Source organism: Vulpes lagopus, chromosome 15, assembly GCF_018345385.1.
Source record: "Vulpes lagopus strain Blue_001 chromosome 15, ASM1834538v1, whole genome shotgun sequence".
Classification (NCBI taxonomy): Eukaryota; Metazoa; Chordata; class Mammalia; order Carnivora; family Canidae; genus Vulpes; species Vulpes lagopus.
The window spans coordinates 13,470,852-13,487,157 of record NC_054838.1 but is presented as its reverse complement, the minus strand read 5'-3'; the positions used below and the strand labels follow the sequence as shown (position 1 = coordinate 13,487,157).

Sequence of the window (16,306 nt, the reverse complement as noted above, 5' to 3'; positions counted from 1 at the left end):
TGAGCTGTCAATTAACACCTTAAAATATTAAATCATAAAGTGTCCTAAATGAGGGTTTCCTCATTAAGTCACACAGTACAAAATGAAAGCTTTACATACAATATACAAATGGGCAGAAATTTTTTAGACTAATTTCATTTAATGCATCAAACTTTAAATAGAGTCACTGCAGACTGATTTTCCCTTTAGTATCAAGATGACAACACAGTATGACATAGCTTATAAAGTACTATGCATAATCTATACACACAATGTATTTAGAACACAAAATAAATTCCGATTAGAGAGTTTTAAATACAAAGAACTAATCTGTCTTGCCAGAGTTCAGAGTCTAATTAATTATAGCATTTATTACTAAGGTTGACCAAGGAGATTTTAACATTACTGAGAAACAAACAAAAATTCAAATAAATACAAATATAAGAAGATTAAAAAGAAAGAAATGTTTCTGTAAAAGTTTTTTTAAGGAGAAATGCAAATATTCATTATTTTTTGGAAACCAGCCCCCATCCTGACAGGACTTGCCACAACCAGATGCAGTTTGATTCTTTATAAAAGTCCATTTTATCAGAGCTTTGATATATGAAATACATATTTTCTACCTACCTTGAATGTTTATAAAGTTTACGAGGTCTACTATGCAATTTCCGATCCCAATTCTCTGGATCACTGGAGTTACTGTCATAAGGATGAGGCCGTCCTGCCATCCCACTTCAAGCTTCCTCACACTACTGCTCTGAAAGCACATATGTAGCACCCATAACCTACATAAAAGAGTAGTGTTGACCTTTAAATCTATTCCACGCAGAATAAAATAGTCAAGAATTTTACATACTTTCTGAGTTACTGTGACATATTTTTAAAGTGATGAACAGGATTATAAAATATTAGACATACAAAATGCCACAAACGAGATTAATATAAACACCAGAAGTCTTTTTAGGTACTTTTCATTTGACTCTCCTATTAAATCTGCTACCCCCTATGCAACAGTTTAATAGTATGCTATTTACATTTAGTAAATATTCTTTTTTTTTTTTTTTTTTACATTTAGTAAATATTCTTAATTGTCATCTGGATACCTCATGTTTCCAAATACTAATATCAAACCAAAAAAAGGCAAAACAATTCCAGAGAATTATTATTTCAGACAGAATTTCACCTGCAATACATTTCTTAATTACTGAAAGTTTTAAGAGGCTTAATAAAGCATCTAGTATAATCAAATAATAAAGTTGTTATTTCTGTAACCAAGTTAAAAGACCCTGAATAGAAACTTAGTGTGGGCTCAAAAATAAAAGAATGTAACATCATGTTTCCTTACATTGTAATCACCACAAAAATATTGTATTGATAGGATTCAGATATTTCATGCCTTGTCCTATGAGACTTGTGACTGTTATTTCTACTACTCTCTTAAAATTATAAGAAAACTAACAATAGCTTTACAGAATACCTGAACTAAGTATTTTGAAGTATATTTCACTATCCAATTTAATCCTCACAATCATTTTATAATCCCCATAACAGAAAACAATCTCAGTAGTTCAGTTACTTTGCAAAAGGTTACAATGTTGGTAAATGGCAGGATTATAAAGAACAATGAGAATTTATACTACAAAATGAAGTGTTGATCTTTAAAAATGCTCAGGTTGGAATATTTTATTTGGAAATAGTAGGTCAAATTTGACTTTTAGAGACTGCAAATACCAAAAGAAAAACCAAATAAGGTGAAACAATTAGAACAAAGTTCTATAATTTGGACCAGGGCCCAGGTTTCCTGACCCATTCCTGTATGCTTTCTATACACTTTTCCAAAATGCATTCGATAGAGGGAAAGGAGGAGGGAGTTGTGCATAAAAGTCAAAAGGAATCCAGAACTGGGAAAATACTATACCTTACTGAGTTTCATAAAAAATTCCAGTAAGATCTCACAAAAAATGCTTAAGGTAAACTTATTAAAACTGTGAGTCTATTTCAGAGCTCATAGAAAATAAACACTCCCATAAAAAATAAAAAGTAAAATAAATATTTCCATTTTAGAGAAACTGTTTTGCTATAATTTTCTTCATGGTTAATTAGTACTTTCTTTCCAAAAACAATTGAAAACCTTCAATAAGTGAGCATTTTAATAAATATGTAGGCAAATCAATGATCTATCAAAATAACAGAAAAGGGAGTACCTGACTGGATTAATTGGAAGAGTATGAGACTCTTGATCTTGGGGTCATGAGTTCGAGCCGCACACTGGGTATAGAGATTACTTAAGTAAACTTTTAAAAAAAATAATAGAAAGGGGAAGGGGGAAAATTGTAAAATGGCTAATTCAAATTGCTCAGTAAATGCCAGTTTATTTGCTGAATGCTCCTGGAAAAGGAGACCTGTTTAAGGATCACCAAGTAATTAAAAAAAAAAAAAAAAAATCAATCAGATATCAGATGAACATAAAAACTATAAAATTATTTTGAAAACAAAAAAATCTCAATGTCACTTCAGTTTTTAATTATAAAAATAAAAATGTACTTACTAAAAAAGAAATTATTTAAAACTTCAACTTGATATCATATCTAGTTATGTGTACTGAAGAGATGAGGCAAAGGAGAAGGATAAGAACGAACAAATAGGAGATGAAGAAAGTAGAAAAAAGTGGTCACAGCGCAAGTGAGACACAAAAGGTAAAAAGAGTATTAAGAAAAACTGATAAAAAGTTAAAAAATAAAGATGTAGAGAGGCTTAGTAGGTTGTATAGGATAGATTTAGAGCATTTTTTTTCTTTATGTCATCCAGCAAGCTATTTCAGGCATTAACATTTCTTTACAAGAGCATTTTATCTCCTCCTAACCCTTGACTAAAAGACATACCCCTCTGAATATCCAAAGATGTCCACTGAAAGAAGAAGGATCCTAAACCATAGGAGGAAGTGACTACAAAAATACAATCACAAAAAATGCATAAGGTAAATTCAGATTCAGGATATTCCAGCATTTTATAATGGGTAGCATGTATCTAGCAGAATGGAAATACCAATATGTCTTACTAATCAATCCTAATAAGCATGTATTTTACAGCTAGACACAAGAAAGTAAAGACTTTCAGATGAAAGCTATCAAAAAGGTCAAGTGGAAAATCATATTTACAATTAATAAAACTTGGGTATCACCATGTGAAAGATTTCTCCCCAGTCCTTACTCCCAATAGTCAGGGCTACAAACATGCTAAAAACAAGTGAAATTCAAGTTGAGTTATCTAGAAAAAAAATGTCTGTGTTTGCCTATATGTGCTCCTGTAGTTTCAAATGTTATCAATAAGCTACAGATAAAACTACAAATAGATAAAAGGCAAACGACACACACTATATACTATTTTGAAATGTCCAATAATCTTTCTTAATCTCTGCACCATAGTTGGTGACATTTTATTTCATTCATTCATTCATTCATTCATTCAAGCACTTATGGAACACCAAATACAATACACTGAGCTATTTATAAGATGCTAAAGCAAGTTGGGCATTGTCCTGTGCTCCAAAACTCACCTTAGTAAGGGAAAAAAGCCTCAGTTAAAGGCTCCATATACCACTTACTCCTGTGTCTCTCTCCTACCTGCATAGTTCTTGCACTATTACCCCAACTCTTCATGTCTATCAAAGCTTGGGTGTTCTTTAGGATTTCATTGTCATTTGCTGGGTCCAGGGAGACAGCAGACAAAAAAACACCATGAGGACCAAACCTTTGATAACATTGGGTTTTATATACTACCTGTACTGTTTTTATTATCTCTGAGTTCTTCAATATCTCAAATTCAACAATGCCAGGCTCTATATTGGCCTTCCATATCAGCTAGGGTCATCTCTACTAAGTTAGGAACCCTGAAGTCATCTTTGACTTCTCATTTCCCAACATCGTCTACTTCAAAACTTTCTTTTGACTCCTCTTCTCCCTTTTTACTGGTAAGGCTGCTGCCTTCATTAAAACCTTAACATCTATCTGGTTGACCTCTATACCAAACCAATTACTCCATACTTTCTCCACTGTAATCAAAATTATCTTTCTAAAAAGGTCTAATGACTCTCCTCTTCCTGATCTAAACTCCTTACCATAAAAAGTCCCTTTAAAATATGACTCTTGGAGTGCCTGAGTGGCTCAGTGGGTTAAGCTTGGTCTTGACCCTTCAGCTTGGGTCATGATCCTGTGGCCCTGTGTTGGGCTCACTGCTCAGTAGGAAGTCTGCTTCTCCCTTTCCCTCTGCCACTCTCCCTGTTTGTGTGTGTGCGTGCTCATGCACTCTCTCTCTTTCTCAAATAAACAAATAAATAATCTTAAAAAAATAAAATATGATTCTTGGCTCCCCAATGTCTAATTCATATAGGGCAAACTAACTTACTGTACAGATCTTGTAATCAAAAAAAAAAATAATTACTGGACTACTGGAAACAAAGTTCTTAGAAAATAGGTTACAGTTCATTGCTATTTTGAGGCATGACGAAAATAATCCAAATTATAAATAATTTAGAAATAATCTGTAGAGGCTGGAACAACTGGGCCTATTGGCTAAGGACATGCATTCAGGAGACTGCCAAAAGTCAGCCAGGAAAAAGGCAATTGATTACTTCTATTTTCTTGGATATTACCATCTAAAAAGGGGTGGGTTGGGGAACAGAATCTTCAGGACTAAAATAAATAAAGAGGTGGCTCTTGGGATACTATTTCCAGATAGTAGTAATTAATGGCAACCATCCATAGAAGGGTTTAAAAAAAAAAAAAGGATAGTACATGGAAACTATATATTCTGTCTTTACTATGTATCAACGAGTTAGGAAGTTTAATTTTCTCCTATTTAAAGGTCGCAACAACCTAATATAGTCCTGTTGCATACGTCTAACAGAAAGCCCATGTTCTTTCCAATGTACCAAGCTAGGTACACAGAAATTGATTGGTTTGTTCCTATTGCCAGCACTTTTTTTTTTTTTTTTTAGCCATCTTGTGGCTTTATCCATCCTATTGAGATCTCACTCTAAATAAGGTCATTATATGAGAACTTTTCTAATAATGTGAAATTGTTTTTCTCTCTCAAACTTTGCAAACAAAGTAATTCAACTCTCAACTAGAGAGAAGACCTGATAAGTAAGAGGGAAAACAATGAACAAAATCACATAGTGATGCCAGGGCTAGGAGTCAAGGACTGCTTCAGCGGCACAGAAAGCCAAATATCCAGAAGATATTTTAACTACATCAAGAAGTGGAGAGGCTGGAGAGAGTGAATACTGCTACAGATGATTGTGAAAGAAAAAGAAGAGATGGAAGCAACTTTGAAAAGAAACCACCTGCAAAGGCAGCCAAGTGAAATGATCATGTGAGCCCCTTGCAGATAACAACAATTTATATCTGGATAAAATATTTTTTAAACTACTGTTTAAAAGCACTGGCACAGAACACCTGGGTGGTTCAGTGGTTGAGTGTCTGCCTTTGGCTCAGAGAGTGATCCTGGAGTCCTGGGGTCGAGTCCCAGATCAGGCTCCTTGCATGGAACCTGCTTCTCCCTCTGCCTGTGTCTCTGCCTCTCTCTCCATGTCTCTCATAAATTAATTAATTAATTAATTAATTCTAAAAATAAAATAAAAAATAATAATAAAAGCACTGGCAAATGTCTTAAAGCACAAAGCAGTGGAAGAGTGTATTCTGAAACGGAATCGAATTGTAAGTTCAGATGGAAGTTTTTATGCTGAGTGCTCTCCCATCCTCTACAAATATGGTGAAGGAAACCAGAGAGCCATACAGCTCAAACTAGTAGAGAAAAGACTTCAGAGCTGGAAGTGCATCTGGAAATTTAAGTCATACATACTGGGAATGAAAGAACCACACAGAGGTATTGACCCAAAATCTCCACATAAGGTCTGCTTAGCTAAATTACACATGTATGAAAGGGAGACCCCAGGTAGCCTCTGCAGTAGACTACAGAGGAATTTACCCTTGAAAGCTACAGGGCATAAGATCTAGGAGTTTGATGCTTTCTAAACTGAGTACATTCCCCAATCATACACAGCCCTAGCAGCAGAAAGCTGAAGGCCTAACTGGCTTCAGGTGTCAGAGGACAGAAACCACCAGAGACGGAGGAGCTAGTAATTAAGAGGGAACACCCAGAAGTGGAGGAACCACAGAGAGGGTGAGCTCCAAAATCTGAATGTAATGTCAGCCCAAATATTTGGCTAACCACCAAATTACACAGGAGGGGGAGAACTCTCCTCCACCCACTCCCCAAGAGACCAAACTAAAAAACAAGGAGCTGGAAGAAGAACTGAGCACAGACTTCAGTGGGTACACACTGCTTGGGAAACAATGTTTGCAGACTGAGACCAGGCAAGTTAATGGACCACTAGAACAATAACAACAACAAAAAACAATGAATGCTCATAAGAGCATTACAATGCCCTGGTTTCAAAAAAAAACTATGAGATACAGGGACAGTGGTTAAGTGTTCCAGGCTCCTGGGATTGAATGCCACATCAGGTTCCCTTGGCACTCTGCCTATGTCTCTGCCTCTGAGTCTCTTATGAATAAATAAATAAAATCTTAAAAAAAAAATTTATGATATGCAAAAAAAAAAAAAAAAGTAAAAAGGCAATCAATAGAAAGTGACTCCAAATAGGCCTAGATGTAGATTTAGCAAATGATGACTTCACATATTGTATGTAAGCAATTAAGGGAATATATTCAAAGAACTAAAATAAGAAGGTAGTTTTAATGAGTAGCAGAAAGGGAATCTAAATAGAAAGGTGAAAACTATCAAAAAATGAAAAAATTCAGCTCTAGCTGAAAAGGACAATAACTTAAATGAAAACTTCAATTAAATGGGCACAACAGCAGACAAAATGAGAAAATAAAAAAGAAAACTTGAAAATAAGTTAGTAGAAATTATCCAACCCAAAGAATACAGAGAAATAAAGACTGAGGAACAAGTGAACGTACCTGTAGATACAAAAAAGGACAGCATAATTGAAGTTACTACTGATACATTGAACAAAATGGAATTTCAAAAGCGTTATGGTAAGCTAAAGAAGCCAGACTCAAAGGTCACTTACAGATAATTCCATTTCCATAACATTCTCAGATAGGGATATAGAAGCAGAATAGCCAGGGGTCCAGGGATTAGGGCTTGGGGAACTACACAGGGATAGCACAAGTTAAACTGGGGGGGGGGGGGGGGGGGGAATAGAACTATTCTATACCTGGATACCTGGATTGCAGTGGTGGTAGTTATGCAATTGCATGTCTTTGTCAAAATTTGTAAGACCTGGGGGCACCTTGAGTGGTTTAGTTGGTTAAGCATCTGACTCTTGATACCAAGTCAGGTCTTGATCTCAGGGTTGTGAGTTAAAAAAAAAAAAAATCATAAGACCTATAAATCAACCAGAAAGAGAATTCTATTGGATTAAATTTACAATGAAATTTAAAAAGAAAAAAGAAAAAATCAGTTGAGATATTTATTAATACTTAACAATTATCAAATTGGCATGACTCTTTTTTTTAAGATTTATGTATTTGAGAGAAAGAGTGAGAGCAAGCAGGGGGAGGGGCAGGAGAGGGAGAAGCAGACTCCCCTGCTGAGCAGGGAACCAGACAGAGGGACTCCATCCCAGGACAGAGGAATCACGACCTGACCCAAAGCAGCCGCTTAATTGACGAAGCAACCCAGCTGCCCCCACCACCAGCATGACATATTTAAACCAATTTTTAATCAAAAAATGTAAGTCAGGGTGCTGGGAGGCTCAGTTGGTTAAGTGTCTGCCTTCGGTTCAGGTGGTGATCCCAGAATCCTGGGATGGAGCCCAGCATCAGGCTCCCTGCTCAGCCAGGAATCTGCTTCTCCCTGCTCCTGCTTGCATGCTCTCTCACTCTCCTCTCTCCTAAAGATAGATAAAATCTGTAAAACAAAGAAAAACCTGAATCCTATTGCCTCCATTACCTTTGCAAGGATACTTAATAGCTATCTTCCCACAGCCATAAGTACACATAAACTTTTGAGAATGAAAACCGGTGGGAACTTTTCTACTTCTGCCACAATAGTGACTAAGACAAAAAGGTTTTAGAATCAGATAAAACATTGCATGACTTTGTATAAGCTCCAAGCCCTCAATTTCCTTAAATGAGAAGAAAATAACATAATTCTCATTACCATGATCTTATCTTATCAATTGCCTATAATTGCCAATCAAATTGTTTTTAAAAATTGATGAGTCAGGAAACATTATATAACATAGTGCGGGCCGCCTTGGTGGCTCAGTGGTTGAGCGTCAGCCTTCGGCTCAGGGCGTGATCTCAGGATCCCAGATCAAGTCCCATGTCAGGTTCCTTGCAGGAAGCCTGCTTCTCCCTCTGCCTGTGTCTCCACCTCTCTCTCTCTCTATGTCTCTCATGAATAAATAAAATCTTTAAATAATAATAATAATAACATAGTGCTGGGCACATTGCTTTCTCTAGCAGACTACTAAATGCAAAATTTGTATAATATTTCATGAACTCATTCATGACTTTCTATTTGCCTCTTGAGATCACAGAAGACAATGAGAATTCCTAGATAGCCGCTCAAGATTTACTGAGTACCTATAATGTGCTAGACGGCTGGAATAAAAAGATAAATATGGTATCTGGTGCCAAAAAAAAAAAAAAAAAACTCAAAACAATCACAGGAGCAGGGGATATATGAATGATTAGGGATAGTATTTCTACACATTTTGAATTTTCTTAATTTCTCCAGGAATTGATCCTTCCTATTCTACTTAACACCAAAAATACCTTAGATGGGGGTACCTAGCATCCATCTCTTGGTTTCAGCTCAGGTCATGATCTCAGGGTTGTGAGATCAAGCCCCTCATAGGGCTGCAAGTGTGCTTAAGACTCTGTCTCTCCCTCTCCCTTTGCCCCTCTTTCTCTTTTTTCTAATAAGAAAAAAATCCTTAGACTATGCAGGGTCATCAAAGAGCTAGGTACTTTGGACACAATTGCTGATAAGTTTTAGAAGCTAAGTCAAAATCTTAGGTGATTCCTATAGTGCTTAAATGAAAATAATTATTTCACTGTTAGCTTAAAAGTAAATTTTAATGTATGGAAAAAACAATCATCCTAGTTTCTAACCTCTGCAAAAATTCCTTCAGTTATTTTTATCATGATATTCTTGCCATATCCAAGCTTAAAATTTTTCTCTTTTGGAGAGAAAAACCTCCTTGCTACATAACAAATTACCACAAATCCAATGGCTAAAAAAAAAAAAAAAAAAACAACCCAATGGCTTACAACACACATATTTTCTCAGTTTCTGTTGGTCAAGAATCTGGCATAGTTTAGCTTGGTCCTCTGCAAGGCCACAATGAAGGTGTCAACCATGACTAGATCTTCATATGGAGGCTCCACTAGAGAAGGATGCACTTCCAAGTTTATGGAGATTGTAATAATTTACTTCCTCACGGTTGCAGGATGCAAAACTAATTATGGAGATATAGCAAACATGCTAGCAAAATGAAGTTCTATGCAATGTAATTAGGGAACATCTCATTATCTTTAACATATTCTTTTGGTTAAAAGGAAATCACAAATTCTGCTCAGGCACAAGGGCAGATTACACAAAGGAATGAACACCAGCAAGTAGGGATGAGAGGAACTACCTGTATTGTCCAATACATTCTATGTATTACACTAAAACCTTAAGATCTGCTCAACCCTGGTTCTAATAATATATAGCACAATACTAATACATACACACAAAATGCATACATCTCTTTTCTCTCTTTGATTCCACAGATTTGTCACAGCAAAAACCTAGAACCAACCTAAATGTCCATCAAAAACAAATTGGTTAAGGGTACCCGGGTGGCTCAGTCAGTTAAGTGTTCAACTCTTGGTTTTAGCTCAGCTCATGATCTCCTGTGGTAATATTGAGCCCAGGGCTCAGCAGGAGGCCTGCTTGCAGATTCTCCCCTCTGCCTCTCCCCACACACTCTCTCCCAGAAAAAAAAAAAAAAAAAATTAAAGAAAAAAACCTCCAGGGCAGCCCCAGTGGCGCAGCGGTTTAGCGCCGCCTGTGGCCTGGGGCATGAACCTGGAGACCCTGGATCGAGTCCCATGTCAGGCTCTCTACATGGGGCCTGCTTCTCCCTCTGCCTGTGTCTCTGCCTCTCTCTCTCTCTCTCTGTCTCTTTGAATAAATAAAATCTTTAAAAAAAAAGAAAAAGAAAAAATTTCCAAAAAACTTGGTTAAAAATCTGCACACTATCTCGCAATCAGTAAAAATGAGATAGACAGATAATATGCACACTAATAAGGAAAATGTTCCAAGATATAGTTACACTAAAAAGCAAGGTACAGATGTGTGTTATGTATTCCAACTTTTTTTTTAAAATATATACACAAATGGGACACCTGGCTGGCTTAGTTGGTAGAGCATGCAACTCTTAATCTTGAGGTGTGAGTTCAAGCCCCATGTTGGGCATAGAGCTTACTTTAAAATATAAATAAAATGAGGGATGCCTGGGTGGCTCAGTGGTTGAGCATCTCCCTTCGGCTCAGGGTGTGATCCTGGAGTCCCGGAATCAAGTCCCGCATCAGGCTCCCTGCATGGAGCCTGCTTCTCTCTCTGCCTATGTCTCTGCCTCTCTCTGTCTCTCATTAATAAATAAATAAAATCTTTTAAAAAAATAAATGAAATAGATATGCAAACGTCCATGTGTGCATGTTTTTAAAATGGCTATAAATACCACATAAAACTTATAACTGGTTGCCTCTGCAGAAAGGCGGGAATGACAGACTTTTCATTGTATTCCTTATACTATTTGAATATAACACATGCTGTCTGCATAGTGATAATAATGGAGGGGGGATCTACAATAAAGTATTTGGAAGTAGCACTGTTACAGAAATTTTCTTCCCTATTTAATTTTACTGCTTAAGTGTAGTTTTTTCTTACTGCTTATGAATACATATTGTAGAAGAGAAAAAAATATATTTTTCCTCTACTGTTCTAAGTTCTCAGCTGGGACCCCTATAACAAAAGATTAACAAAAGAAAAGCATACAAATTTATTTAATAAGGTTTTACATGACCTGGGAGCTTTCATAAGGAAATGAAAACCTGAAGAAATGATTAAACCTGAGTGTTCTTTTTTATTATTTGATGAAGAGTAGAAAGTTGTGGAAAGATGTAACAGGACAGAGTATGAGCTGAGTATAGCAAACTAAGGGAAACTCAATAGCAAGACTTGTTCCTCAGATTCCTCTCTGTCCCTTCATCTTCAGAGCTAAGGATGCTCCTTCCCTCGGGGTAAAGGGAGGACACCTTTCATGAGGGTTTTTGACTTGCTTCAGAGGCAAGTCAGAAAGTCCATGCTGTATATGCTGATTCTCAAATTCCTTCATCTTAAAGTATTCAATATGCCAAGGTGCCATATACTCAGCAATGGTATATGGTCCTAAACACCATTATGCATTGGTAGAAGTTTCTTGCTACATGTCTCCCATTAAACTGTAAGATCCTTGAAGACAAGAACAAAGTATGATTCACATTTATGTTCCCACAGCTTAGTATAACTCATATGTAAGCTTTTACAAAATGTTTTAATTAAATTTAAGATGAAAGAAACTGAAAGGCATTTCATTTAACACAATCCACTAGGAGAGAAGTCCAAATTGTGAAGAAATCCAATTGTGAAGATTGTCTTAAAAAAGAATAGTATCATATAATTATATCCATGTTTTAGTTATAGTAAAGAGCACCAGTTATGTGAACCCCACCCTCAAATGTGCAAAAATTATAGCAATTCAATTTCAAATGCTAATACCTGCTATTAGGAAATATACACTAAGAAAGTGGAGTTAAAAGAGGGAAAATATAAGAAACATCCTTGAAAACATTTTTAAGGCACCTGAGTGGCTCAGTCAGTTAAGCCTCTGCCTTGGCTCAGGTCATGATGGATCTCAGGGTCCTAGGAACAAGCCCCATATCCCGGTCCTACTCTGGGGAGTTTGCTTCTCCCCCCTCTCCGTGTTCTCCCTGCTTGTGCACTCTCTCTCTCGTTCTCTAATAAATAAATAAATCTTTAAAAAACTTTTAAAAATATTATCAAATGATCCTTAAATTTCCCCAAAATATTCCTCAAAGCTACCTGTCAATTTCACAGAAGCTCTTTCAATTGTCAAGGCTTGTCATTTTCTGATTGGCTGAAGTTAAAGTAAGGCAAGTAAATAAAACTGAGAACTTTATTCAGGATATTTTTATACTAGATTATATATGACAAAATTTTGTATAACTAGTTCCATGATATCAAATATAACTGATTTATGTTTTCATTCAAAATCCATTAAGTACTGAGCACATCTTCAGGCATTTTGCTAGAGATAACTCAGAGATTTAATAAGATTGCATGGAATTCTCATTAAAAGTTTAAAGGTACATTATCTATTTAAAGGGCTTCCTTATCTAATCCAACAAAATGTAAGACTTCCAAAGTCAACTCACATTCAGCCCTTGTTTTTATAGAAGTGACCCAGAGATAAAATCTCTGAGGTAACTAACTTTACAATTTTTACAGAATTTCTATTCAAATTTGCTGACTTATTATTCAAGACATTAAGACTTTAAGAAATGTTTCATTTGTTTTTCCTCATCTTAAACAGATCAATGTTTGAAAATCTTTCCATATCTTACCCATTTTCTAATTAGCTGCATTACATGGATAGCACTGTAAAGCACTAGATGCTGTTTACTGTACCGAATTCTTAAAACTTACTAAAAGACATGATTTTTTTAATATTCTAAAGAAATCTTAAGTTTTCATTTTCTGTACCTACGTCCCTTTTTCCTTTTCTTCTTTGACCAAATAATACTGCCTTCAAAACTGGAAACATCTTAATTGAAACAAATCACCTTGGCATAAAATTTAATATAGGCAAATCTCCAGTAAGCTGATGAAGTGCCTAAATCAAAGGAGATTACATTCAACTCCTAAGAACCAGCATCCTTAAACAAAGTCAGACTCTTAAACAAGGTTTTCTTTTTTCCTCCATGACCCCTTTAAACAGAATTTTAAACAATTTTTTTCCTCTGTGAGACTTTTAAAATAAGTTACATACTTTCTTCAAATAAGCTTTAGTTATGTGCTGTTCCATTTTGCCCGTTCATTATTCCCATTACTTTCTATTCCTTTCAAATTTTTGCTTGTTTATCTGCCATCAACTCAATAGGCTAGAAAAGGCCCTAAGTATGATTCAAGTTGTAGACTGCAGTGCTATCCAAAAGAACTTTGTATTATAACGAAAATGTTTTATTTCTGCACTATTCAAAAAGCAGCCACTAACCATATGTGGCTAAACACCTGGAATATTCTGCAACTGAAGAAATTTTTAATTTTCCATTTTATTTACTCTAAATTTAAAGACCAGTATGTGTCTTATAACTACCATACATGCCAGCACAGTAAGAGGCAAAAATTCAGCACCTTCCCCCTGAAAAAAAAGAAAAATGCTTCTAAATGCTTCACTTTAAGGAATCTAAAATTTGCCTTGAGACAAAATACGTGCACACATACATATACACTGTGTCTTAATATTACAGGTAGTGTTCAACTTTAATAAAGTAAAAATTATTTTCTTATATTCAGAGATTAGGGCTCATTTCAAAAACTAAAAGTCGGTTGTACTGGTATATGAATACACAAACCAAAAGAACAGAATAAAACATCCAGAAATAGATGGAAATAACAAAACTTAAAAAATACCTTTTACTATATAAAGAACTCTTTAAAAAGAGAAACAAAAAAGACAGATTCTCCCTCCAAAATAGAGGATACACAGAAGACATGGGAAATTCTCACAAAAATAAAGGCAAATAGGGCAGCCCGGGTGGCCCAGTGGTTTAGCGCCGCCTTCAGCCCAGGGCCTGATCCTGGAGACCCGGGATCGAGTCCCACGTCGGGCTCCCTGCATGGAGCCTGCTTCTCCCTCTGCCTGTGTCTCTCCCGCGCTATCTCTCTCTGTGTCTCTCATTAATAAATAAAATCTTTAAAAAAATTTTCTAAAAAAAAATTAAAAATAAATAAATAAAGGCAAATATCCATAAACCTATGAAAGTATGTTCAATCTACCTCCTAAGAGAAATGAAAGAATATACCCCCAATTTTGACCATATATTCTACTGGTGAGACTGGAGAAACAGATATTCTCTGCATTCTCATACACTGCTAATGAAAAACAAAATGATATAACCCCCTTGGAAAGGAATTTTACAATATCTAAATTATACAAATGTTTACCAGCCCCACTTCTAAGAATCTATCCAGAAGATACAACTCCACAAATACTAATCAAAATATTCAAAATATTCACAGTAGCCTTGTTTGTAATTGCTAAAGACTGAAAACAATCTGAATGTGCATCAACAAAGGCTAAATAAATGAATAAAATGTGGTACATCTACACAATAAAAAATAAGGGAGGGGCACTTGGGTGGCTCAGTTGGTTAAGCTCTTTATTTTGGCTGAGGTAATGATCTCAGGGTCATGAAATTGAGCCCTGCCTCATTGGTGGTGCCTGCTTAAGATTCTTTCTCTTTCCCTCTCCCTCTGCCACCCCCCACTTGCCTGTGCACACTACCTTTAAAAAAACAAAAAACAATAAGGGAGATCCCCATGTATAATTATGGATCAGTATCCAAGATATATTGTTATGTAGGGAAAAAAAAAAACAAGTGAAGAACAAGTAATACAGTTTGTTACCTTTTGTGAATAAATTAAATAAATATAAACATATATACATAAATACAAATATACACATATTTGTTTATTTTTGCAAAAAGAATTCTAATAAGATAAATAAGACACTAATAAAAATAGTTACCTACAGGAGCAGGATGGAAATGAAGTGAAAGCAATACAGCTGCAAACAACACTTTTGAGTATCCATTTTATATAGTTTTGATATTTGAATCATGTATTTATATATTCTAAATAAATAACTAAAAAGCCTATAACTACCATGTTCTAAACTGCACGATTTAGTGTTTCTTTGGTTTTATTTAAATAAACAGTATGTGTACATTATAAATGTAATTGCAGATTTATAGCAATAAGGAGGACTGCCATGTCACTCAAATTCATTCACCTCTTCTTATTTAATACCTCCATCTAGAATAGTAATGACCAAAACATATCAAAATGAAGAAAATGGTGAAGCCATCCTCCTTTGGGAAGTTTACCAGACTGGCGGTAGATTAAATATCTTTCAGCATTAAATGAACTCCAAAACATTTAGTGAGATTTTTTTTTTTTTTTTAAAGATTATTTATTTATTTATTCAGAGAGAGCGAGAGAGAGGCAGAGACACAGGCAGAGGAAGAAGCAGGCTCCATGCAGGAAGCCCGACGTGGGACTCAATCCCGGGTCTCCAGGATCACACCCCGGGCTGCAGGCAGCGCTAAACCGCTGCGCCACCCGGGCTGCCCATTTAGTGAGATTTTTCAAGTAGGATTGAGGCACAGGGTCTTCTAGATGCACCTAATTCAGGGAATCTTGAGTAATAAGCTGGAATTTCATATATATTATCTATACTAATTGACATATCAATCCTATAAGACACAAGAGGTATCTTTTTAAAACAATGAGAAATTGGCTTAAACTTAAAGAGATTATGTTATTTGCCTAATGTCATATAACTAATAAATAAACCAAGACACAGATACGCATCTCTGTAGTCAAAATCAATTTTTTTTCCACCACACTATACTGTCTCTCAAATTTAATACACAACTCATCAAGATGCTATACCAGAAAATAAAAGTGCCGGCTGTAGCATTTCAAATCAATAAGAAATACATAGGTGGATTATAGACAGATTCAAGGTTAGACAGGTTCTACATAAATTAACTGCTTAACTATTTGAGTAGAACATCCCCTCCTGGGATGCCAGGGTGGCTCAGTGGTTGAGCATCTGCCTTCGGCTCAGGGCCTGATTCTGGAGACCCAGGATCGAGTCCCACATCAGGCTCCCTGCATGGAGCCTGCTTCTCCCTCTGCCTGTGTCTCTGCCTCACTCTGTGTGTCTTTCATGAATAAATAAATAAAATATTTTAAAAAAGAAAAAAAGAACATCCTCTCCCTCTTCATGTTCTCTCTCCCAAATTCCACATTAAAAATTCCATAGTACAACATAAAACCATAAAAAAAAAAAAAAAAAAAAAAAAAGGACAGCCCAGGTGGCTCAGTGGTTTAGTGCCGCCTTTAGCCCAGGGCCTGATTCTGGAGACTGGGGATCAAGTCTCACATCAGA

The 16,306-nt window shown here is 35.8% G+C and overlaps 1 protein-coding gene across 4 annotated transcripts in view; it reads right to left on the bottom strand.

Annotated features, from left to right (window-relative positions):
* BTBD10 (BTB domain containing 10) overlaps positions 1 to 16,306 on the bottom strand; it is a 78,068-nt gene that overhangs the window by 52,940 nt on the left and 8,822 nt on the right. For 3 of the 4 annotated variants that reach the window (XM_041729959.1, XM_041729958.1, XM_041729961.1), the window contains exon 2: positions 607 to 764. The exons of the other annotated variant lie outside the window; for it this stretch is intronic. In XM_041729959.1, the coding sequence (XP_041585893.1) occupies positions 607 to 707 (101 nt within the window). In that variant the 5' untranslated portion in view covers positions 708 to 764. The remainder of the gene's footprint in view (positions 1 to 606; positions 765 to 16,306) is intronic. 4 annotated transcript variants of the gene reach the window in all.